The 21,613-nt window shown below is 53.4% G+C and overlaps 10 protein-coding genes across 10 annotated transcripts; 3 read left to right on the top strand and 7 right to left on the bottom strand.

The window, feature by feature from the left end:
* Positions 1 to 529: 529 nt before the first annotated feature.
* HMPREF1541_09634 (uncharacterized protein) lies at positions 530 to 1,327 on the top strand (the record flags this gene model as incomplete). Its single annotated transcript, XM_008714307.1, has 1 exon — positions 530 to 1,327. The coding sequence occupies one exon, from the start codon at positions 530 to 532 to the stop codon at positions 1,325 to 1,327; it is 798 nt and encodes a 265-aa protein (XP_008712529.1).
* Positions 1,328 to 1,460: 133 nt separating this feature from the next.
* On the bottom strand, positions 1,461 to 2,720 carry HMPREF1541_09635 (lipoyl synthase, mitochondrial; the record flags this gene model as incomplete). Its single annotated transcript, XM_008714308.1, has 1 exon — positions 1,461 to 2,720. One exon carries the CDS (start codon positions 2,718 to 2,720, stop codon positions 1,461 to 1,463), a length of 1,260 nt encoding a protein of 419 aa, XP_008712530.1.
* Positions 2,721 to 2,917: 197 nt separating this feature from the next.
* HMPREF1541_09636 (uncharacterized protein) lies at positions 2,918 to 4,015 on the top strand (the record flags this gene model as incomplete). Its single annotated transcript, XM_008714309.1, has 1 exon — positions 2,918 to 4,015. One exon carries the CDS (start codon positions 2,918 to 2,920, stop codon positions 4,013 to 4,015), a length of 1,098 nt encoding a protein of 365 aa, XP_008712531.1.
* A 2,012-nt stretch (positions 4,016 to 6,027) lies between these two features.
* On the top strand, positions 6,028 to 6,980 carry HMPREF1541_09637 (uncharacterized protein; the record flags this gene model as incomplete). The annotated part of the gene is made up of 2 exons (XM_008714310.1): positions 6,028 to 6,708; positions 6,756 to 6,980. The coding sequence occupies 2 exons, from the start codon at positions 6,028 to 6,030 to the stop codon at positions 6,978 to 6,980; spliced, it is 906 nt and encodes a 301-aa protein (XP_008712532.1).
* A 282-nt stretch (positions 6,981 to 7,262) lies between these two features.
* HMPREF1541_09638 (uncharacterized protein) lies at positions 7,263 to 8,433 on the bottom strand (the record flags this gene model as incomplete). Its single annotated transcript, XM_008714311.1, has 2 exons — positions 7,263 to 8,025; positions 8,075 to 8,433. The coding sequence occupies 2 exons, from the start codon at positions 8,431 to 8,433 to the stop codon at positions 7,263 to 7,265; spliced, it is 1,122 nt and encodes a 373-aa protein (XP_008712533.1).
* A 3,465-nt stretch (positions 8,434 to 11,898) lies between these two features.
* Positions 11,899 to 12,228, bottom strand: HMPREF1541_09639 (uncharacterized protein; the record flags this gene model as incomplete). Its single annotated transcript, XM_008714312.1, has 2 exons — positions 11,899 to 12,041; positions 12,096 to 12,228. 2 exons carry the CDS (start codon positions 12,226 to 12,228, stop codon positions 11,899 to 11,901), a joined length of 276 nt encoding a protein of 91 aa, XP_008712534.1.
* Positions 12,229 to 12,565: 337 nt separating this feature from the next.
* HMPREF1541_09640 (uncharacterized protein) lies at positions 12,566 to 13,665 on the bottom strand (the record flags this gene model as incomplete). Its single annotated transcript, XM_008714313.1, has 2 exons — positions 12,566 to 13,069; positions 13,117 to 13,665. 2 exons carry the CDS (start codon positions 13,663 to 13,665, stop codon positions 12,566 to 12,568), a joined length of 1,053 nt encoding a protein of 350 aa, XP_008712535.1.
* A 1,136-nt stretch (positions 13,666 to 14,801) lies between these two features.
* On the bottom strand, positions 14,802 to 15,920 carry HMPREF1541_09641 (uncharacterized protein; the record flags this gene model as incomplete). The annotated part of the gene is made up of 1 exon (XM_008714314.1): positions 14,802 to 15,920. The coding sequence occupies one exon, from the start codon at positions 15,918 to 15,920 to the stop codon at positions 14,802 to 14,804; it is 1,119 nt and encodes a 372-aa protein (XP_008712536.1).
* A 1,669-nt stretch (positions 15,921 to 17,589) lies between these two features.
* On the bottom strand, positions 17,590 to 18,710 carry HMPREF1541_09642 (uncharacterized protein; the record flags this gene model as incomplete). The annotated part of the gene is made up of 3 exons (XM_008714315.1): positions 17,590 to 18,041; positions 18,087 to 18,505; positions 18,553 to 18,710. The coding sequence occupies 3 exons, from the start codon at positions 18,708 to 18,710 to the stop codon at positions 17,590 to 17,592; spliced, it is 1,029 nt and encodes a 342-aa protein (XP_008712537.1).
* Positions 18,711 to 19,954: 1,244 nt separating this feature from the next.
* HMPREF1541_09643 (uncharacterized protein) lies at positions 19,955 to 21,124 on the bottom strand (the record flags this gene model as incomplete). The annotated part of the gene is made up of 1 exon (XM_008714316.1): positions 19,955 to 21,124. The coding sequence occupies one exon, from the start codon at positions 21,122 to 21,124 to the stop codon at positions 19,955 to 19,957; it is 1,170 nt and encodes a 389-aa protein (XP_008712538.1).
* Positions 21,125 to 21,613: the final 489 nt, after the last annotated feature.

Here is a 21,613-nt window from a genome sequence, read left to right on the forward strand (position 1 = left end):
ACGTTGCAAGTACCGGAAGTACGGCGTTGATGTGTGGCTTAGATTTACAAAAACACACAGATGTTGCCATCGTCGAGATACCCCCTACTCGTTCACCCGCTTCTCCTTTGTCGGCTATCATATCCCCAGCTGATCCTAGAAAGGCCCGAACTCTATGATCTGGCCAGGCCAGTTGACTCGTGGTATGGCTAGCCGTCCTTCTAGATCTTTTCTATATTCGGCTTCCCGAACCCCAAGCACAGGCGTTGATTGGGCAAAGGCCTTGCCATGACGCCCTCCGTCTGGTGATGAGCTCTCAGCATAGCCCCGCCCTTAGACATGGAATGTTTTATTTCCGTCCTTTCACCCCGCCTTTCTTGCCGCTACCGCTGGTAGGACGCTGCCGCAGTGCTTGTTATGGCTTAGTTGAGCTTGTATAAATTCGCGGGCGACCCGTAGTTCATCAAATCACCATATTAAACAACAGCGTCAGGAGAGTTGCTCAATCTTCAACGAATAACACCACCGCTCTTTGAACCTATCTCTCAATATGTCATCCAATCGCCGCGAATCCGTTGGTCGGAAACTGTCTCGCCAACAATCTGCCTCCGGCCCACCGCGCCAGCAGCTCGTCTCCGTAGCCGTACTACCTCCCCGTCTCTCCCAAGGCTTCGCCCCTCCCAACGGCATCGCCGCCGCCGACTGTTTCAACTGGGACGAGCGCGTCAACTGGACGCACAACGAACCCATCGAGGACCCCAACAAGCCGGAGGGCAAGAAATCCCTGCTCAAGCGTGTCGGTTTGACGACCGATCGCAAGAAGCGCAACGAGGACATGCCGCCGTTTCAATTCCGCCAGGTGCCCTACGACGACTGGCGCAAGCACTACGCGAAAGACGCCGATGGCAACTACCGAGGCACGCACGCGCCCGCAGAGGACTGTCTGCTGAAACCAGAGGATGTGGCAAAGTGGCGTCTGGAGGCGCCCAAGACCAAGGCGGATCTATGGACGCGAGGGAGCGAGGTGTTGCCTGTGTATGCTGAGGTCAGGGCGGAGGGCGAGCTGCCTGAGTACCAGGACGCGACGACACGGGAGGAGTTGGGGGAATCAGGTGTAAGTGGGAATGTGCTGCGGCAGACACAGACGTCGCCGGCGGTGTTGCAGCAGCAGGAGCAGGATCAGCAACGCGGGGGATCGAGAAGGGTGATCTTGAATGGCATGACGGCTGAGGAGATCATCGCCGCAGAGAGGGAGAAGAACAAGAATCGCCCGAAAGGGAATATGTCCTGGAAGGACAGGGTCAAGAGGGGCGCCGAGATCGCCAGCATGGGATCGGGTGCGCATTGACTATCCGACTCCAGTGATGGGCGCGAAGTGTTGTTGAATGTTGTACGATAAAGCGAACGGATGCTCGAAACGGAAGCGCTTGAACTATGGAAATTTGACGTTGAGGTCGTTCATATTAGCCCAGCCTGTATTGTTATACAACCTTTTCACCTTTCAGATCTCCCAGCGCTTCGGCAGCGATGACTTGATCCCTCTTGGCCCTGCGGCCCTTTAAGACATTCTCGATGAAGGCCTCACCGGCCTTGTAGCTGCTTCTCACCAACGGTCCGCTAGCGCAGTATAAAAATCCCATATCCAGGGCACGCTGCCGCCACATCTCAAACACTGCTGGGGTAACGTACTCATGCACGGGCATGTGCCTCTTCGTTGGTCGCATGTACTGGCCGAAGGTTACGACGTCAACATCGTTCTTCCTCAGCTCTTTCAGCGCATGCCAGAGCTGCTCTTCAGTTTCGCCCAGGCCTAGCATTATGCTCGTCTTGGTGATCAGGCCTTCCTGTGCTTCCTTCGCTGCCTTCAGGACGCGCAAGCTCTGTTGGAACGTCGCTCGTCGGTCTCTGACTTGTGGTGTGAGCGCCTCGACTGTCTCGACGTTGTGTGCATATACATCCAGGCCACTTTGAGCCATATGCCGTACCATCTCCAAGTCGCCTGCGTAGTCGCCTGTCAAACACTCCACCAGTGTCTCCGGCCGCTTACTCTTGATCCTCCGTACCGTGTCCGCGAAGTGTCGGGCGCCTCCATCTGCAAGATCGTCGCGGTCGACAGCTGTAAGTACCACGTAGCCCAAGCCCCACTTGGCCAGAGCTTCCGCAGTGTTCTCGGGCTCATGTGGATCGAGTGGCGGGGGAGCTTTTGAAGTCTTGACGCTGCAGAACCGGCAGCCGCGTGTGCAGGTATCGCCCATCAGCATTATGGTCGCGGTGGCGGCCGCCTTATCACTACCACCCCAACAATCGCTGATGTTGGGGCATCGCGCTTCCTCGCAGACGGTGTGGAGATTTAAGCCGCGCAAGTCCTGTTTAATCTTTTTATAGTTGCTCGAGTCGGGAATTGGTGTCTTCAGCCATGACGGAAGTCGGGTGATTTCTTTCTGTTTGCCTTTTGGACCGACCAGGGCTTTCTTGAGCGCATATGCTTCGGTTGGGGGCAAGGGTGCGTCGTCAGATCCGAGGAACTCGGAGAAGGAGGGTCCGGCATTTAACTTGTCACTGAACGTCGTGGGTCGGATGCGGGGCCTGGAGGTTGTTGTTGGGTCAGGGTCGTTTACGGTGGCGAGGTGTCGCGCAGGCGTGAACGAGGCGGCGGTTGAGGGAACGAATATCTGGAAAGGCGAGGACCAGCGGTGACCGTGGAGGCAGCGAGTGGATCGAGAGCCGGCGGCGACAGCCATGTTGTCGGTGGTGTAGGTGTTTATATCTTGGGAAGCGTAAGAGGGCGTGATGAGACATCTTCAGTCGAAATCGAGTTGGGTCACGGCTACCATGTCGGAGACAGCTTTTTCCGGCTCCGGCCCGATGCCAACCGAAAGACAGTCCCTCCAATGTAATCACTAATCACTGTGTGGTCAGCTGCTTGATGGCGGTAGGAATGAACCCGGCAGGCGTACAGCCTTACTGTAATCCTATCACCTCACTTCCAGTCGATACTTCCATCCCCATCCCGCTCAAGTCGCTGAAAGATCGCACGCTTGTCATAACTGGCGGAGCCTCTGGGATCGGAGCGTCTATTGCGGTGAAGGTCGCCGAGAATGGCGGCAATGTCATTATCGGTGATGTCAATACGACCCTTGGACAAGAACTCGTTGCATACATTCGGAGGACAACCAAGTCGGACAACCACCATTGCCTTCACCTCGATGTGACCTTATGGCAGTCCCAAGTGTCCTTCTTTGCAGAGGCTGTGTCCCTCTCACCCCACGGTGGCCTCGATTGTATCATAGCAAATGCGGGCATAGCAAATTTGACAGAACAGAAAGCCTTTGAAGAGCCGATTCACCCTTCGCTGCTTGACACCACCAAGGCCCCACCGTACAGGACCTTCAGTGTCAATGCTCTTGGTGTCCTCTACACCACCGACATTGCCTTATCTTATCTGAAGCACAATCCGGGATCGTCTAAATGCGAACTCACCGCGAGCGACGGTCCTCGTGACCGCCATCTTCTCCTCGTGAGCTCTATTGCTGGTGTGGCGGCCGTTCCAACTCAGAGTATCTACGCAGCAGCAAAACATGCTGTTGTCGGGCTTTTCCGCGCCCTTCGCGTCACGGCGCCCATCACTGCTGGTGTTCGGGTGAACATGATAAACCCTTACTTCACGGATACGCCTATCCTGGGTCCGGAAGGCCCGCTCGTTATGGCTGGCGCTGCCATGGCAAGGATAGACGATGTGACGAACGCGGCGGTGCGGCTTATAGCGGACAGGAGCATCGTCGGAAGAGCGTTACTGATTGGGAGCAGGGCCACGAAAGCAGAAGTCGAGGCTGCAGGCGTGGACTGGGTTGAGAACGATCAGTATGGAAATGCCGTTCGGGATATCATGGGAGATGACTGGAAGCAGACGGATGTGTTCGTGAGACGGTTGATCGGTGTAACGAATCTGGTCAGTGCAGGCAAAGGATGGGTTGGCCTTGTAGCGGACATCATTGCATTCTTTGTACATGGTATGTTCAAGCTAATGGGCAGGTGATATGGAATAGGCGAGGACTGCCTTGACCGAACAAAAGTCTTACCGCTCACAAAAACAGTCCAGCTTCCATGTCTTGATGCTATGCTGAGGTTCCGTGGCTTGGCTCAGCCTTCTCTACTGCAGAGTCGTCAAGCGGTACTCATTGCCAGCTCCAAGCGGCTTTCCCTGCCCCTGTGGGATGCCAATGAACTGACACTTGCCCACCGAATCTCTCGTGGCGATGTTGAACTTGACGGAGTTGGTGAAGTCGCATGAGTTGCTGCTTGCTACACCGATTTCCAAGGCGCTGTTCGTGCCGATGAACTGGTCGTCGATGCTGTCAATGATGACCGACTTGTAGTATTGGTCTGGGAAGTCGTTGTAGCAGATACCCTGAGCGAAGACGTCACGAGTGTAGATGCTTTCCGGCACTGTGATCTGGCAACTGTTGTCCGAGAAGAAGACTACGTTGATCTTAGGTCCAGAAGGGATGTTCGTGGTGGGAGGTAGAAGGGTAGAGGTCTCGGTTGGCGTCTGACTGATCCAGCTCGGACTGGCAGCCGCGAGGCCAGCGAGTGCGGCGATGACAGAGCTTTTCATTGCTGAGGCTGATATAGGATGGGGTTTTAGGCTGGGAAGAGATGAACTTCTGGTTGAGACTGGTAGAATCTAGAATGTTTTGCGGCACGCTTCAGTCCTGCGGTCCACTAGCTGCTTTATAGCTCTCCGCTGCTACGGGGCAGACTTGAGTATGGTATGTAATGCCGGGTGTGAGATTGCGTGGGTTGATCCCTACAAGGGCAACGTCCAATGCGTTGCCTACATTCTGCCTGCTGGTAGGTGATCAGTGTAACGAAAGACAGGGGCAGTGAGACACACAAAGACTGTCCATCTTACTCTCCGGATCCACGTTGAGAAAGCGTAATGTGACCGGTAGCCATCTGCCGCCCCACGAGGAAGGCTGAAAATAGGATACATATAGCAACACACATGCTGATTTGCAAAGACGAGGACCGAGACAAGGTCGACGAGATTGGCCAGCCTGTGCCGGTCTTGCTGCTTGTTTCATGTAAGCCATCGTGCTACGTTGCACATGACAGTTGGGTCAGCAAGCTCTGACGACTTCTGGAGCTTCGTCTCAGGGGTGGTCCGCAAATGTGGAAGGCGAATCCCATTTGGCTTACTATTCAGCTGACGGACGTGCGCTACCAATTCTGGCGGCGATCTGTGTCCTAGTTATGGCCCAGAAATCTAGGATTTTAGAAACAGCTCACACTGCCTCGCGATGGGTTTGTGCGCACGCCGGGCTGTCGATGATAGAGGCGAGATCTAAAGAACAAGAATAATCAAGAGCGCCATGATAATTATTCTCAGCACTCGCAGACTTTCAGATGACCGTTTCGGACATTGCTTTCCCCGTCCGCTCGCTGCTCTCAAGCACGATCGCGAAGCACACGTCCGTCTTGTCTTACAGGCTATTTCAGCGGACCGAACGCCGTAAGCAGTGCTCTGGCAGGATGCACACATAACGCAACCAGCGGAGTCTGAGCGGATATCTCGTGGTTGAGCCACCGCGCGACGCCATGCCCGCTCGGCACGCTTTCGGCCGCGGCAAAGGCTCACAGCCGCCCAACAATAATCGACTCTTTCTTTCTCGTTGTCAAGTATGAACCTACTCATTCATAGTCGCATTTGAGATACCCTGACCGTATTCGCTACCTCTTAACTACGTCCTGCGGGGATTTCGGATATGTTTCGCCCGGAAGCTGGGACGCGCTGGCATCGACGTCATGACATAGTCATAGGTAGAAGGACTGGGGATGAGCTTTGGAGCTCGTCCTGCTCGACCATCGCTTAGCCGACTGAAGTGTCCTGGCTATATAGTCATAATGAATGCCCGAGCTCTTCGACCAGGTCCTGCACTCAGAAGCCTACCCAGACTCGTTTCGTTAGCACCAGCCTCGGTTGTGCCAAGACCCCGACCAAGCTTCCTCAGTACTATTTCGACGAAATCACGACCCTTATCCAGAGCCATGGCTACATCACATTTCTCCAATGACGACTTAAAGTCCGAGAATCTTTTTGATGTCTCCTACGTCAAGGCTGTCATCACTGGCGGTGGGAGTGGGCTTGGCGTTATGATGGCCCAGGTCCTGCAGACACATGGTGCCACCGTCTACATTGTTGGACGGCGCGAGGAGGCACTGGATAATGTCGTCAAGCAATACAGCAAAGGGCCAGGCAAAATCATTGCCCTTGAAGGAGATGTGACCAAAAAGGATGAGTGCACACGGTTGGCTGACGAGGTCGCGAAGCACGAACCCAACGGTATCACGGCACTCATCAACAATGCTGGAGTCGCACGCGACAAAAACACCGGATTTACCAAGAATGGTCAGCCTGAGATGACTGATCCCGAGGCTATCTCGAAGCATTTGCTTCGCTCCGAGCCCGAGCACTGGGCCGAGACGTTCGAGACCAACGTGACGGGAGTGTTCTTCATGTCAGCTGCATTCATCCCTCTTCTCGCTAAGGGCACTTCGAACAGCAAGTTCACTATGATGAGTTCGATCGTAAATATCTCATCAATCAGTGGTCTCATGAAGGGTTCCAGCAATGGCCAGTTCTCCTATGCCGCAAGCAAGGCTGCGGCCATCCATCTGACCCGGTCCCTAGCTACAACGCTCAAGGATGCTGGCATTCGCGTGAATCAGGTAAGTCGAGGCATCGTCATCCGTTTCGATCGGCTTACCCAGTACAGATTGCCCCCGGAATTTTCCCCAGTGAGATGACGACGGGAGAGTCAGACGACAAGCAGAAAAGTGAGCTGAGCAGTAAAATGGGAAACCCGGCAGGCCGTGGAGGAGCTGATTCGGACATGGCTTCTTCGATCTTGTTCTTGGTGTCGCCTGCAGCCTTGTTCTACAACAATCAAATTCTGCATCCGGATGGTGGACAGATGTTGATCGCTCCTGCAGCGATCTGATTGTGCAAACACATCGCCGATGCAGTGGCTACGGGAATGACAGCAGCTGCCATAAATGGCCATGGGCCTTGCGAAATCACAGGAGATATCCGAGAACATGTCGGCTATGTGGCATCGTCGAAGCGTGGTCCATACCCAGCTGTGTGGCGTATTCATCACAACACGGCTGTCTCGTTGTCGAATACCGTTCCCACGGGGTTTCTTTTCCGTAAAGACTGACTGGTAATTGAAATGCACACTCAACCTGGTACTGGTTTCAAACCTCCATAAGATGAATCGACCTCACAAGGACCTCTGACGGGCTGCTTGAAGATCATGCCACAGTTCTTTGCCATCATGAGAGTTCGTACAGGGGTGCCACAGAAAGCCCTGGAGCAGAGCAAGAAAGTCGTGAACATGCAGCACCTCGTGACGCTCAAGCACTGCGTTCATCTCGGTGATAAACCAGGTTCTTTCTGGTAGACCGATCGAAATGAGAGCGCCCATGGCCAGTACCCACAACTGCAGCTGCATCCGGTACTGGCCTTTCACTTTGGTTGCTCTCATGTCCAAAATACTGCGCTGAAGTCTCGCAATCACCCTCTCGAAGAATCGAACCGTAGGCGGGAACGGCATAATGATCAGCAAGCTGTAGACGATGCAGGCGAGCCGGCAGGGCTCGTACTGAGGATCACAGACCTCTTTTCTCTCACTTTGAAAATCTTCTGCAGCTGGCAAAGACATTATAGCATGCTGTGTGAAATTTCTCTGATCAGTCAGCGCTGCTGGGGTCCTGGCAACGGATCGATTCTGGTTATAATTTTCAACCAGGACGGTGAAGTCGCAGATATGCTGGATGACCTCAAGTAGTTTCAACACTACTGCATCCGTCGGACCTGACCAGACGTCAATGAAAGTGCTTCCCAACACACTTAGAACAGGGCGAGCCCACTCTCGCTCATACTGCGAGACCGCAAGGCGATCGCCATCTAGATAGTCGACGGTGAAGGGTATGAACGGCACCGAGGGTCGTTGCAGGTCTCTGACCGAGTTGTACAGATCGGCGCTGCATCTAAGTCAGCTCGCTCTCGCTCGTAGTTCCCATTGTCACGTACAAGCTGATGGCCGCCCCCATACTTGGCGTTTTCAGATTTTGCGGTCCCCCAATCATCTGGAGGAGCTGGACCAGTCCTCGTAGATGTACCTTGTTGTTTATGAGTCGCCCGTAGATATGGATCGTTTGCAGCTCTTTGAGTACGGACTGCTGTGGAAGCTTGCCTGTTCTGAGCTCGCCGATGGCTCCAGTGTATCCCAATGCCACCACAGCCCAGATATTCGACTCCCGGACCGCCGTGTGCTGATCAGTCATTTGTTCACTCAGTAGCCGCACGGCTTTCGCGACGATGTGTAGCTCCATAGCTGATTGACCCCGTCGCACTCTTCCCGCTCGTCGATGCATTAGAGCAGCAGCCATGATGCTATATAGTAATGCTTCACTCTCCAACGCCATCCCCAGGATCGCCCGTGCGAATTGCGGCCCATACTGATCCAGCGGACTGAAGTTCGTGACTATGTCCGTCAAACAAGATTTAGCTGCAGCAAGACTTCTCATCAGCTCGCATCTACCGAAGAGGTTCTGCGCCTACCGGACTGTATGTGCTCACTGACGAAAACCTGGGGTAGATCGCTTGGTAGAGTGGAAAACGGATCATATTGTCCAGAGTCAAGGACGCTATGTGAATCGGGAACTCTCAGCTCCTTGCTGTCGATGGAGGACTGGTTCGAAATGATGGTGCCTGGTAAGTTCGCCGTATTTGCAGGAGCTCTGTCGACTGCGGCATGCCTGCAGCGACGGTTTTTTCCGAGACGCCATTTGCCTGCAACATCATTGGCGCAAAGTCGACCTCTGTGCCCAAACTCTCTCAAATCACCACGCAGATGCAAGACTTTCTCAGCCCTTTGGCGTTGGCGGTCTGAGAGTTGGCTGTAGATGGCTGGAACGTAAGCCTCGGGGCTCACAGACGCCACATGCGAGGATGGCAGGTCTGTAGCTCGGCTATCCAACTGCAGCCGTTGCATCGAGACTGCTTAGCGGCCTTCCATTTTGAGACGGAGGTTGGCCGAGATTAATATGTCTGTAGGACACACTGCCGTAAACAGAAGGAGGTTTGCAACCACAGTCCCTGACCGATATTATCAAGGCGCCCCGCGCTCTCTTGGCTAAAGGCCAGTTTCGTTGTGGCCTCGGGGGCGTTCACGGCTGCCCCTGAAGTTAATGCACCTTCCGCAACGGCATTAGCTTACCTGCCGGCACTTGACTTTCCACCAATGGGTGCATTGATTTTTGCGAATGGGCGAGCTTGTGCTGCTCAAGGCCGTACTTCAATCTCGTGTAATTCGGGACTGGGTACATTCACCATGCTGCACCTGTCGGCCGTGAACGTCCACATTGCTCTTGCTAAGCAGCAAAATCCCGTGACTGCTTTAGACTCAAGCGAGCGGGCCGACATGACTGCTGACTGAATGATGAACAGTCCCGCTGGAGTCTCAGCAATCACACAGAACGTGCGGACAACACATCTCTGGTGCGATGCAGGAGCCGTCCGTACCTCGCGGCCAGACTTCAGGTCGGAACGTCCTTGGCGACAGGTGCACTGACCAGACAGGAAGTGTCTCATCCCAATAGCGATGTACAGCGCCATTGAGTTTGAACCTATAATTCCGTCGAGCCACAACGTCACACCTGTCAAGCTCAAGAAGTGCTTCGCGCAGTATGGCCTGTCCAAGTTGGCATCAAGTACCGCATGTGGACTACGCTCAAGCCAAGGACATGAAGCGGATATACTTCTCCAGCTGGAGTATTTCAGATATATCTTACGCAGATAATCTCTGCTATCTAAGGTGATCATCTGCCTGATTCTGGATGGTATTTCTCTAAGTTCTTCTGGACCTTATCCAGGAGCCTCCCACAGATCACAACCTGGAGCTCCACAGCCAATCGCTCAGCAGTTCGCCTGGCTTGCGGGAGTGCTTCTGGCGGTATGACAGGCCCGCACCTATTGATCTTCGTCAATCAAGGCGCCAGTACGATCCAGACGAGTGGCAAAGACCTGAAACTTAGTCAAGCTATACAAAGTCATGTACAACGAGGCTTCCAAAAAAGTTGATTCTTTCACAGCAGGAGACTGCCAATGAGCAATCTGATGGCGACAAGTTGGCGGCTTCGGGCATGCAAGTTTCTCGGTCAGACTCCCAGCAGTCCCGCGACAGAATCAGCATTCGCACTGCAGTTGCATATAGTTGAGTCGAGCCCTTGGTGCCTCAGATGCTATCTGCTGCCACGACTCTGTGTATCCTTCGGTCATCAAGTCGCCTCTGGGAAAGATACGAGCCAGTAATGATTGTTGGATCACGGTCAGCCGACATCCAGCAGCTCAGTCTGCACACGAGCTTACCAGGAATTTATAGCGGAGTGATTGAAGAGCTCAATGGTTGGGCCTTTGAACTCTTTGCTGAAGCATGCCTCCGATCTACGGGGTAACTGGACGACTGTACTACTCCCCGAACGTGTTCCCTTGGACTCAAAGAGTGCCCCAATAAGTCAATTACGACATGGGGTAGCAGTCCAGGCCGAGATACATGAGGCACTGGCAGATTCGGGCCATCTGGACTCGCTTCTCGCAATGGTCACGGTCCAGATGCTAGTGAGAGACGGCAAGCTCAGCCTCCCAGGTATCTCATGTCACGACGGTATTCACATGGCTCTCGGCCACAAAAGCCAAGCACTCAACAGAATTCGTCTTTCTATCGACGCAGGGATTGTTGATCACGGACTCGCGAGAGATGGCCAGCGGCTTGTTGCCGTTTCATACCTGACTGATATGCAAGAGACCGCAAGATTGCATTCGGAGGCCCTGGTAGTCGTGATATCGACGCTCGGAAGTCTTGATAAATTTGACCCTTACTTTATCGAAAGCGAGTTTATCTTCTGCTGGTAGGCCGCGCTAGGATCCTGGAGAAACCCGTAATCAATCTTCGGAACACCATCGTCGAGTCTCGAGCGGTCACTAAATTGCGTGAGCGCCAGTCACGGCTGCGTCGAGCCTCTTCGGCCCAGAACTCCAAGTACTGATCAATTGTGGTGTGCTGCGTTTGGAAGTCGCAAATTTGGGAACAGACCTGGCAGATCTGTTCGAGTTCGTTGAATGGATGGAGAGGAGAGGTGAGTATAGCAGTGAGCACTGCAAATGGGCAAGCCTTCGATATCTATTGTTGGGATATCGTGCTCTTGAGATTCAAGACAACTCACCAGAGGAGGAAGTCTTTAGACTGGGGTGCATATACTGGATCGCGCTTGCTCAGTCGCGACGTCTTGATCAACGCTGTGCTTCGATCTCAGTGCATCGACTGCGCGCAGTGCTAGCTCTCGTCGAATACCTGGAATCGGACACCAAATACGACTATACAGCCCTTGCTCTGTGGGCAGCGCTGGGATGCCTCATAGCTGACGAAACATTCGAAGAAGATTGGTTTGCAGGGATTGCTGTTGATGCTGCCAAGAGACAAGAGATACATTCAATTCCCACAGCTCGAGGCCTGTCTGGAAGGGATCCTCTGCTCGCCTACATTACTGAGGGGTGCATTAACGCGACTGTGGACACGGACAATCTGCGCAGAGCTACGTCAGTAGTCCCCAAATACCGACTAACCATCAATAGGTCATACTTTGAGGCGAACTGGTTTCTGCCTGACGTAGGTCTCAGGTTGGTCATATGAGCCTGTCTCCTGGAAGTTGTGACTGTTATTGACGATCTGGGTTGTTGTGACGTTCAACTACATCAGAAACTCCATCAAGGTGGTACTAGATATAGCAGTTATATAATCTTATTCCAAAGTGGACATAGACTCCGTAAAATGTGTTGGCATACGATGTTACATCTTAGCTTCCGCCTTTCTCGCCGCCCATGGCTTTCTGCACGCTTCCTCCTAGAGCTCCATCGGCTGTGAATTGCTTTCCAATGGCGCCCTCCTTGTCCAACGGTCCGCCAATACTTTGCGCCGCACCTCCAATAGCTCCCTGTTCTGCTGCATATCAGTCGCGTGTCCCTGACTCGACAAGGGGCACCCGAAACGTACCGGTGAACTGCTTTCCAATAGCACCTTGCTGATCAAAAACTTTGGGCTTGGTTGCGCCGATGGCGGCCGTAGCTGGGGTCTGCTTGTCCGAAGCCATACCGCCGTTGCCTCCTCCAGTGGGTTTGGACGCCATATTGATATTGTAGATGGTATTTCTCGGTGTCTTGAGTTTAATCCGGGAGTAGACTGTAGTTAGACGCGAAACTGGCGGGCAATGTCTGCCTTTTGTGTATGGAACAGGCTTCCGCATAAGGCAACGGCAAGGCGTCATCAATACGTCATAGATACTACAAGTGACAAGATACGACTCATTACAGCAAAATATCCTTTGGAGCCATGCTTATTGGTCGGAAGACACATTGACCTGTGTTTCATGCGCACCTTTTCGTTGATAGAGCGTGGTTCCGTACGGAAGCGACCGGCGGAGTATCTACCCCACGAGCGACACCCTCTCTCATGACACAACATGCTCATCCATCAGACACTTTGATCACCACTTTGCCAAAGAACTGCTGCGCTTTCAAGTAGTCAAAAGCGCCTCTTGCAGACTCAAAGTCAAACACACGCTCGTCCACCACTGGAACAACCTTCTTTTCCTCGATAAAGCGGTTCATATCTTTGAATTGCGCGCGTGAGCCCACGTTGATGCCTCGGATGATACACGCTCGAACGAATGCGTCCCAGAAGCCATTACTCTTTTTGCCGGAGCCGAGGAAACCAATGATCGATATGACGCCTTCGCATGCAATGGCCTTGAAAGCTTCACCCATGGTCGCCTCGCCGCCGACTTCGATGACGTGTTGCACGCCGCGCGCCTTTGGCGTCAACTTCTTCGCAGTCTCGCCCCAAGAAGGATCGGTGCGGTAATTGATGATGTGCTTAACTCCTATGGCTTTCAATTTCGCCGCCTTGGAGTCCGAAGAGGTTGTGGCGATGACATTGGCTCCTACTGCGAGAGCAAACTGGATTGCGAACTGTTGACTGTTGGTAAACTGCATCAAACCTGAGCATTTTCACTTACAATGCTGACGCCGCCGGTGCCTTCTGCAAGGATCCAATCGTCAGCCTGGAGACTCCGACCTTGAACGCCGAACAGCGCATTCCAGGCCGTCAGAGCCGCGCACGGAAGCGTCGAGCTCTGCATGGGAGTGAGTGACGCTGGCGCAAACACGAGCGATTTGGACGGAAACACGGCATACTTTGCCAGTGGGCCGTCCTTCAAGCCTCCGAGGCTCGTTTGCCGTGCTTCGGGAGATATATAGCCGTCCTCGAAATCCAGGAAGAACGTATTACAAACCTTGTCGCCCGGTTTGAACTCCGATACCTGCGCCCCAACAGCGAGGACTACGGCGGCACTGTCAGAAGTCGGTACAATATTGTTCTTCTTTGCTCCGGGATAGAGGCCCAGCGGCATGGCTATGTCGCGATAGTTGAGCGAGACTGCCTGAATCTGCACGAGGCAGTCATCTGGTCCGAGCTTTGGCAAAGGCGCTGAAGCCTCGAGCGTGAGTCCATCGAGTTGCTTGTCGAAATCAATCGTGTAACGGGCGGTGGTCGTTGGTAAAGACATCTTGCTTGGCGGACGAGGATATCCCGGATGTGCCGTGCGGTGTGATATACAACAGCGGCTCCTGTCGAATTTCTAAGCAGAACGGCTATGCTATACAGTGGTCGGCCTGAATTTGAAGAAGCCGCACCACACCAACTGAAAGTATCAACTGCCTTACAGCAAAAGTCACCGTCCGATAGAGTGTCAGCGTCGCTCGCAGCCTTCAAGACCTTTGCTGGGCAGGATCGCGTGATAATTCAGCACTAAGCTTTTTTGAACCATACCAGAAGATATACAAGAGCCAGCTAAAGAAGCAACGGGCATTGATGCTATCGCAACAAACGCCAGCGAGGCAGTGAGACCGCAGGATCCCCTCAGTTTGACTCGCCAACTACCCCAAATTCTCCAACTCGGGGTATGAGGTAATCCCGTCCAGCTAAGCGCTCGGCCGATATGTTTGATCCTCCATAGATTGGTCACTTAAAGCTATTCTATGCGAGCCAGCACATCAAGCTGAGAAATACTTCGTGACCTTGTGCCACCGCTTTTCGGATGTTGCTCGTGACAGTTTGCAGTCGGTTCTCCCATCTCCTCTGCGACAGCTGCTCCATAGGCAAAGATGGAATAGCGAAATCGGTTGGCCACCTCCTCCCACTTCCCTTAAGGCTCCAAGCCGGCACCAGAATGAGGGCCGCAAGTTACGAGGCTTCCACGCCGCGTACAATGAAATCGATGAAGAAGATTAGGCGATACGGATGAGGTGTTTCTAGAGGCAGATATCTGCCAACATCCCTAGCGAAGCCAATATTTCTGATCAGGATGCCGCAAATATAACCCACGTAGCCGCGCCATTGGGTGTTAAGGGTGCGGTAGGGCGCCATTCTCTTCACCACGGTGGAGATCGCTCTTTCACTAAGGCTGCACTGGATCGACAATCTCAAGGTTGAGGCGGGCGCTCTGGCTCTGTTGAGTGCTGCAGGCAGTGGCGCTGGCGTTCCGGTTGGAACCTCCAAGGGCATGGTTGTCACCGAACCAAGGCTTTGCGCCAAGCACCAGAGGTTGATGTATACGACTTCTGCGAAGCTTCGCGCAGAGGTTGTGCGGAATGGCGCAATTAACGGTGTTAATGCTCTACTGGCTGCCGTAGTTGGACTCAGCTATCTCTCCGGATCGGGCTCTCCGTAGCCCTCGAGATTTTCTCTCACACTCTCATCGAGCAGCTTGTACCCATCTTGGCTGAACCATCTCTTCAACAGCTCTTCCCCAAGCGTGTTGTCGACCTCGCTGACATCTCTCCCATGTGGTGGCAAAGGACCTCCAACTGATGCATTCGGTCGGGCTTTGAGTACTGCCTCCCGCATCTCGTTCCAGTCGAAAGGTTGAGCAAAGGCGAATATCCGCTCATTTGACACATTTCGGTCGATGAGCGCCGCAAGATGAATTCTTGCATCGTCGCTAGTATTAATCATCCACTGTGGCGGCACTGTCGCGATTCTTTGGATGCTGCCATTCAGGACCGCGAGCGCAAAGTTCGCGGAAGAAGTCGCGGGCCTGACAATGACTCTCCCAATGTTCGTGTTGGGCACTATCGTATTGACCACGAAATCAGGTTTCTCCTCCTCAACAAACCTCCAGACTGCTTGCTCTGCCTGGACCTTGCTGGCGGCAATGACGTCGTAGAAGCCTTCAGCCTTGAAAGGGGGTGTCATCGATTGTACTTTCTGTACCGAATCCTGGTTCCACGTGTTCTTGCCGATCTTGAACGGAGTGTCTGGCTTGGGAATCCAAACGGCAGAAGAGCTGCTTGTGAAGACGAACCGCCTGCACATATTCACCCTTTTCGCCGCTGTCAGGATCGCGGAGGCCATGCCCACCGTGGGAGGTATGACCTTTTCAGGATCCGGGGACAGACTCGTGACAGATGCAGTGTGAATAATCCCTAGGCAGTCCTTGACGGCTTCTTCCAAAGCCGCCGAATTGGAAAAGTCCTCAACAATGCATGTCGAGAAATCGGCATCGTTGATCGCGGCCTCAATAAGCTCTGCTTTCGCTTTCGAACGAGTAATGCCGCGGACGCGGTAGCCTAGGTCCAAAGCTTCCTTAATGATATGGCTTGCGATGTAGCCCGTCGCTCCAGTGACAAGTATTAGGCTCCCTTTGGGTAACGCGAGCTCCACGCTGGAATTCGACGACGACGTAGTCAGAGACATTTTGCGGACAATCGGCTTCAAGTGGTTGTGGAAGAGGATGTGAACTCTTCGTTTCGCGATCTCCATGGTACGGCTGAGGCTGAGGTTCGTTGTATATGATTTGACAAGGTTGCAGCTGCAGTGGATGTCTCCGAACGGTGACTCACCGCCAATGTGACGGTTTGGGCATCTGTGTGGGACCGCTGCGTGTCTGAGTCAGTTCCATCAACGCTGAGGGCCGCTCCATTGGAGCCAGTACGTGGTTTATAGCATCGTGTCGGGGGTTGATCAATGCCGAGATGACTCGTGCTTGGCTTCGGCGCTGCGCCTCGCGGCCAGCCTTTATGTCATCAGCATCGCCCGCCTCCGTGTTCTTGACAGGAAGGCTATGTTAGAAACGATGCAACGATCTGCTCGAGCCTCAAAGATGAACAGGCACGAATTTTTGCCACAAAATTCTGGATTCCTCGGCATACATATATCGCGCAATGCTTACATCTAGCACTATGGCTGGAGTAATCTTTTCCCTCATGCCCGACTGCAGGCCTCCGTCGATTCTCGGAGGCCGTGACAATGATGATTGATAACGGGGAGCTCACCTTGTGGCATAATGGGTGTCTCGATCTGCGCTGCACGACAGGTGTCGCAACTACCCTGCGGACCTACTGGCGTGCGGCTTCATGATGGCTGGGCTGCAATATGATCCCCGGCCCCCTCAAAGTCCTGTAAAGCAACTGTTCCCGAGTTGGTAGACTCGGGCTCCATGTCTCGACCACTGGTTTTTGAGCTGCACTCTTGATGCGTGGGGCGTGCGCGGTAGTCGGGTTTCAGACGAGGTCGCCCGGAAGACTCAACGTGCGGCGCAAGCTTCATATGTGTGTGCCTGCGTAGAAAGGCAACCGCAGTCGGGACGGTCAGCGGGGAGGACGTGAGGACATGAGCACGTGAGGACGCGAGGACGCGAGAACAGAAGATGCCGACCTGGGGTCAATTACCGACGCTGCAGCTTGCCACGGCCGGACCTGCTCAGGGTGCCAGAATTCAGTGCAATCTGGTGAACGGCGATCAGTTTGCACATCAGTGGTGACAAAGGTCTAGTGCAATTAGGACGTGGTCGCTGTAATGCTGGGAGGAAAGTCATTCGCAAGGCGTAGCGCGTACGAAATGTCCATCTAGGACTGATCTTACCATGCCATGTTGACAGACCGATATCATGAGTGATTCAGTAGACAGCGATCTACCACATGCAGAAGCTCACTGTGAAGCGATGCGAAGGATGCGAGCTTGCAAGCGCGTCAGCAGCATCGCGACAGATATCCGGGCAGGTGACGATGGGTGCCTCGGCTGGGTGCTATGCGGCGGGCGCCGGAGCATGGATGTTCCGGGGTGTTGTCGGCACAGCTGAAGTGCCGACTACAGCCTACCATTCTGTCGACTTCTGTGGATGTTCAGAGATCTGCAGACGACGCTTCTATTACCACCTGAGCCCGCAATGTCTTAGGGTTCCCGGTAGCCTCCGGCGTCAGTGCTGGTATATGGCAGTGTCGAAACGCAGACCAGATGTGAGCTCTCAGCAGCAAGTCTACTGTATTGCTCAGTCTCAGTCAATAAATCCCGGCTCCCACCATGAAACGCAACTGCCTTCGTCCTACGCGCCAACGAAAAGCAGACGGCCTGTAGCCGCGAGGAACACGAGTAGAAAGGGTGGCAGCTTTTTGATCCGAGGTCTACGCGACACTCGACGGAGCATGCTATGTTATGATGTGCAGTTACCAAGTGCGAAACCAAAACCGACCTCATTCAATGCAGCCGAAACGTTCAACATTGTCGTCAAATCGTTGTGCATCAGAGCCTCGGTATAGTAAGGCAGTACTTGCCCGCCATACACGCTCTGCTTGCCTGCAATGTCCACCGGGAAAACACCACAATGATACTCTGGCCGCTGGATGATTGTGGCGACACGTGTCTGGTTGCTGGTGACGTGGATTGGATAGGAGTGGTTCCCTGGTCGCAGAGTGAGGTCTGGCATGGTTGCATTTCCGATAAATGTACCCTCCACGCTCATGTCGAAAGAAACGTCGCCAAGCGCAAGAGTCATCACACTCGGATTCGGAACGGTGACATTGCCTATGGCATTGCTTCCGTCTGCGAGACTTTCGGTCAACAGATGAAATTCGGTGACCTCAAGTCCCTTCAGGCCGTTCAGTCCTTCGGCGTGTCAGCCATATACAACCTAATTTGGTCTCGACTTACCGATCATCTGGACCTCTTGGTTGTAGTCTACATCAGTCTTTGGCAATGAGCCTTGCTTGAGACCTCCATTCCCTCGCAGGTATATGGTGTACTCCTCGCTCGCGAGCGCCACCATCGTATATCGAGTGAACTCCGTCAAGTTCTGGATTTCGACTCGTTGCAGCACCTGGCTGACAGTGCCGTTGTCCGCCTTGATAGCGGGGGTGTTGAAAGTAGCGAATGGTATATCGCTGTCCTTGAGATACAGGGAAGCCTCGAACGCATCAAGTTGAGGGTGATACTTTGCATGCGTTTCCAACTCGCTTGTCAGGTTCAGGTCAAACGCGTTCGGTGCAGGGTTCAAGATCGACTCTGCTGTGACATGGAGTTTCGACTCATTCACACTCGACTGTGCCATCTTCGGATATCCGACATAAATGCTGTCGACCTGTTAGCAATGGCAAGGATCTGGCAGCGGCAAATTTACATTGGCAGCACCACGACCAACACGATGCCGATGAAGACAAACAGATAAATCCACCAGAAGCGCTGGCACGATCGCTTGAGCTTCTGTCCGAACGTGCGACGTCCACCTCTGCTCGCAGCCATCTCTTCTTGATGTGATACGCCTTTCTCGCTGGCCATTGCTGCGACAATTAATGAGTCGTGCTCGACGAGGCTGGTTCGCTTTCTTGAGTGACTGCCGTCCAGTGGTGCTTTCAGTGGCATCAATTTTGCATGGAGAGAACACCTGGGGAAGCGAGTCGTGAAATGCGGGATCCCCAGGCCCTTCAGTCGTCGAGACCCTCGAGTTATTGGTCGGCGATCCACCTTCGACAAGAAATTGCGGGAGTCACGCACAGTCCCTTAGCGAAGATATTAAATCGTCACATGCAACACAACTTTCGACTTACCAATGTTCGCTAGAGTCAGACCGAGGCATCCATGTGCACATGTGAACACCATCTTGCTCAACTTTTCGCAGAGGCGAGTGGTCGCTGGACATGTTGCCAATCGAGGTAAATGACTCTAGCCTTGCCTTTCGGCAAATGAGCTCGAAAGAGTATAGCTGCGGCGACGATACGAGTGCTATATCCACTAGACCAAGCTTGGCCACAATTCCGCTCCGGCTCGCGGGGCGTGTCCGGGGAGGCGAGGCTCAGTCAGCTCCAACGTCTGACCCCTGTGGAGAAGCCCGGGACTACCGAAGTTCACGATCGACACAACCAGGGCTCGAATAATCCGTTTGATTGGCTTGTCAGCAAATGTCAGGTACAGTGACCGAGGCCCATCGTTGTTGGACGACTTGTGGTTCGCCAGCACACCTCTTTGCGCAACTTCCTCGTTAGCTTGGTCTACCCTCAGGCCGGTGCGCGACCATGTTCTCTCGTTAGTGCAATTCCGAGCAAATTCCAGACGCTCCACCAGCTCGCGTTATGTCTCGGAAGACTCCCGATCCCATTGACGCACCGTTCACATCAACAGCGACAGCCGAGTACTGAGAGAGCAGAGAGCAGAGATAGCAGTTGTCTCCATCGTACCGAAAAGCAGCTGCGTCAATCTCCGGCGACGTTCATTGCAGTGAAGTATGTCTGGGTACGAACGTGCCTGGATTGACTTCCCGTTCTGCAACAATGCAGTTATCGAAACACGATGCTCGCAGAAGCAGGAAACATGCACAAGCCTTCTCGCATGGCGATGCAACCCACTCACACTAGAGCATTGCATTGCTTGTGGGTCGCTTATGGTAGCATATGCACGAACAAGTCTGCTGAACAAATCATTACCGCTGTTGGTACGATTCTAAAAAGACTGCTTGTGCATTCTCAGCGCCACTTTCGTATCTACGTCGAGTCATTGCGACCTTCCCACCAAGCGACCCCGCCCTCTCACCTCGGCCTGGTGCGCCGGGCTTGTCGCTTGTTCTTTGGCTGCTGCCCTCCTTGCTGCTTGAGAGCGATCTGCGCGGCCTGCTCCTCTTCTGACAGGGAATCGAACCCCGCTTTGTTATCGTCCCACGCCTTGACGCACACTGGATCCCAGTTGCAGCTTTCCACTGTTCCTAGCGTTGGGTGTGAGTATCTGGGGTGATTTGTGGGCCACCCTGATGCGTGGTAATGGTGCTTCACCAGAGCTTGCTTTGCATTGTGGTTCCCGGAGTCAGAGTGGCCTTGCCCAGCTGCAAAGGCCTCGACGGTGAGAACAAGTACATTCTCTACCAGCTTCGACTCACCCATGTTGTGAAAAAGATCCCAGGTGATCTGCCTTCCTGCTCGTCGCGAAAGGTATTCGAGGATTGCTCGTGTGAATGCACTTGGACCTGTGCCACTGATGACTTGATCGAAGTCAAGCTGAATATCTGATATTGGCACCTGCTGTTCCATAGCAACGTCTTTGAGCCACTTGACGATATTCTCAATGAGATCCAGCATGACTGGCAGCCCAGGCTTCGCCATGAAAGTCCACTGGCAGAATGACATGCATTTTTTGCCCAAGATAGGGTGGTCGTGGAAGTCTGGTTGGTCAATCTCAATACCGATGACCATGTCAATGCCTCGTTCACTGTATCGCTCCGGAATGAATTTGTTGATTGGCCGTAGAGCTTCAACATCGATATCGGTGTAGACACCACCTTCGACATACATGACGAGATAGCGAAGCATATCCGCCTTGATGATGGGGAGGCGAAGCTCTCGATACATGTAAACGATGTCTAGACGATTGAGTCCATCCGCGCCAAAATGAGTCTCGACATATGCGAGATCATTCTGGTCTGTTAGGACCTCGTAACGATAGTCGGGGTTCTTCGCGGTCCAAGTTCGCGCGACTTTGGAATCTTTTTCTTCGAAGCCAAAGGCATCAACCTTCCAGGTCTGCCATACCTTCCGAGGAAAGTGCTCAGATTTCTTGCGGTGGAGGCCAGGTGACGAACTATCGAAACAACCTGAAAGGTACATGACAAACAAAAAGAGCGCGCCAAATGCTGGTAGCATGCGCTGAATTTGCTTAGGCAACGAGAACTCGTTGGGGACACTGATGTCCTTCGCTCCAATCTTCATCTTGTTGGCCACCTGAACGAGAGTGATGGAAGCTGGCTGCTATGGCAACTTGGAAGACCTCTCGCATTCGAACTTCCAGCTATAAGAGCAAGTGGGACTACTTGCAATCACTCTTTAATGCTTCCACGAAATACATGAGCTCGAAGACAGCTACCCATGTCACTGACGTCGACGGCCGCCACTATCGACTAGTCTTGACCCACGGACGGGCGCAAAGCAGAGGCTGCTATCAGTTTACAGCATCCTCTGCGCAACTAGGATTTCGACCTAGTCGACTCCTTCGACAAGGGTATTACTTTCCGAAGCTTTGACACTGACTGTCTCGTCACTGAACGGGTGTAAATGCCTGTTTTCGTGCGCATCCTCGCGATCATTCAAGCCATTCTCACCCTTCTCGGCGCGCATCGGCATTGAGTCGAGCAGCGGTGAAAGAATCTATGCTATAGTAGGTGATGTCGTTCTCCGAGTGTGGAGAGGTCACATCCCTGC

This window comes from Cyphellophora europaea, assembly GCF_000365145.1.
Source record: "Cyphellophora europaea CBS 101466 unplaced genomic scaffold supercont1.10, whole genome shotgun sequence".
NCBI classification, from domain to species: domain Eukaryota; kingdom Fungi; phylum Ascomycota; class Eurotiomycetes; order Chaetothyriales; family Cyphellophoraceae; genus Cyphellophora; species Cyphellophora europaea.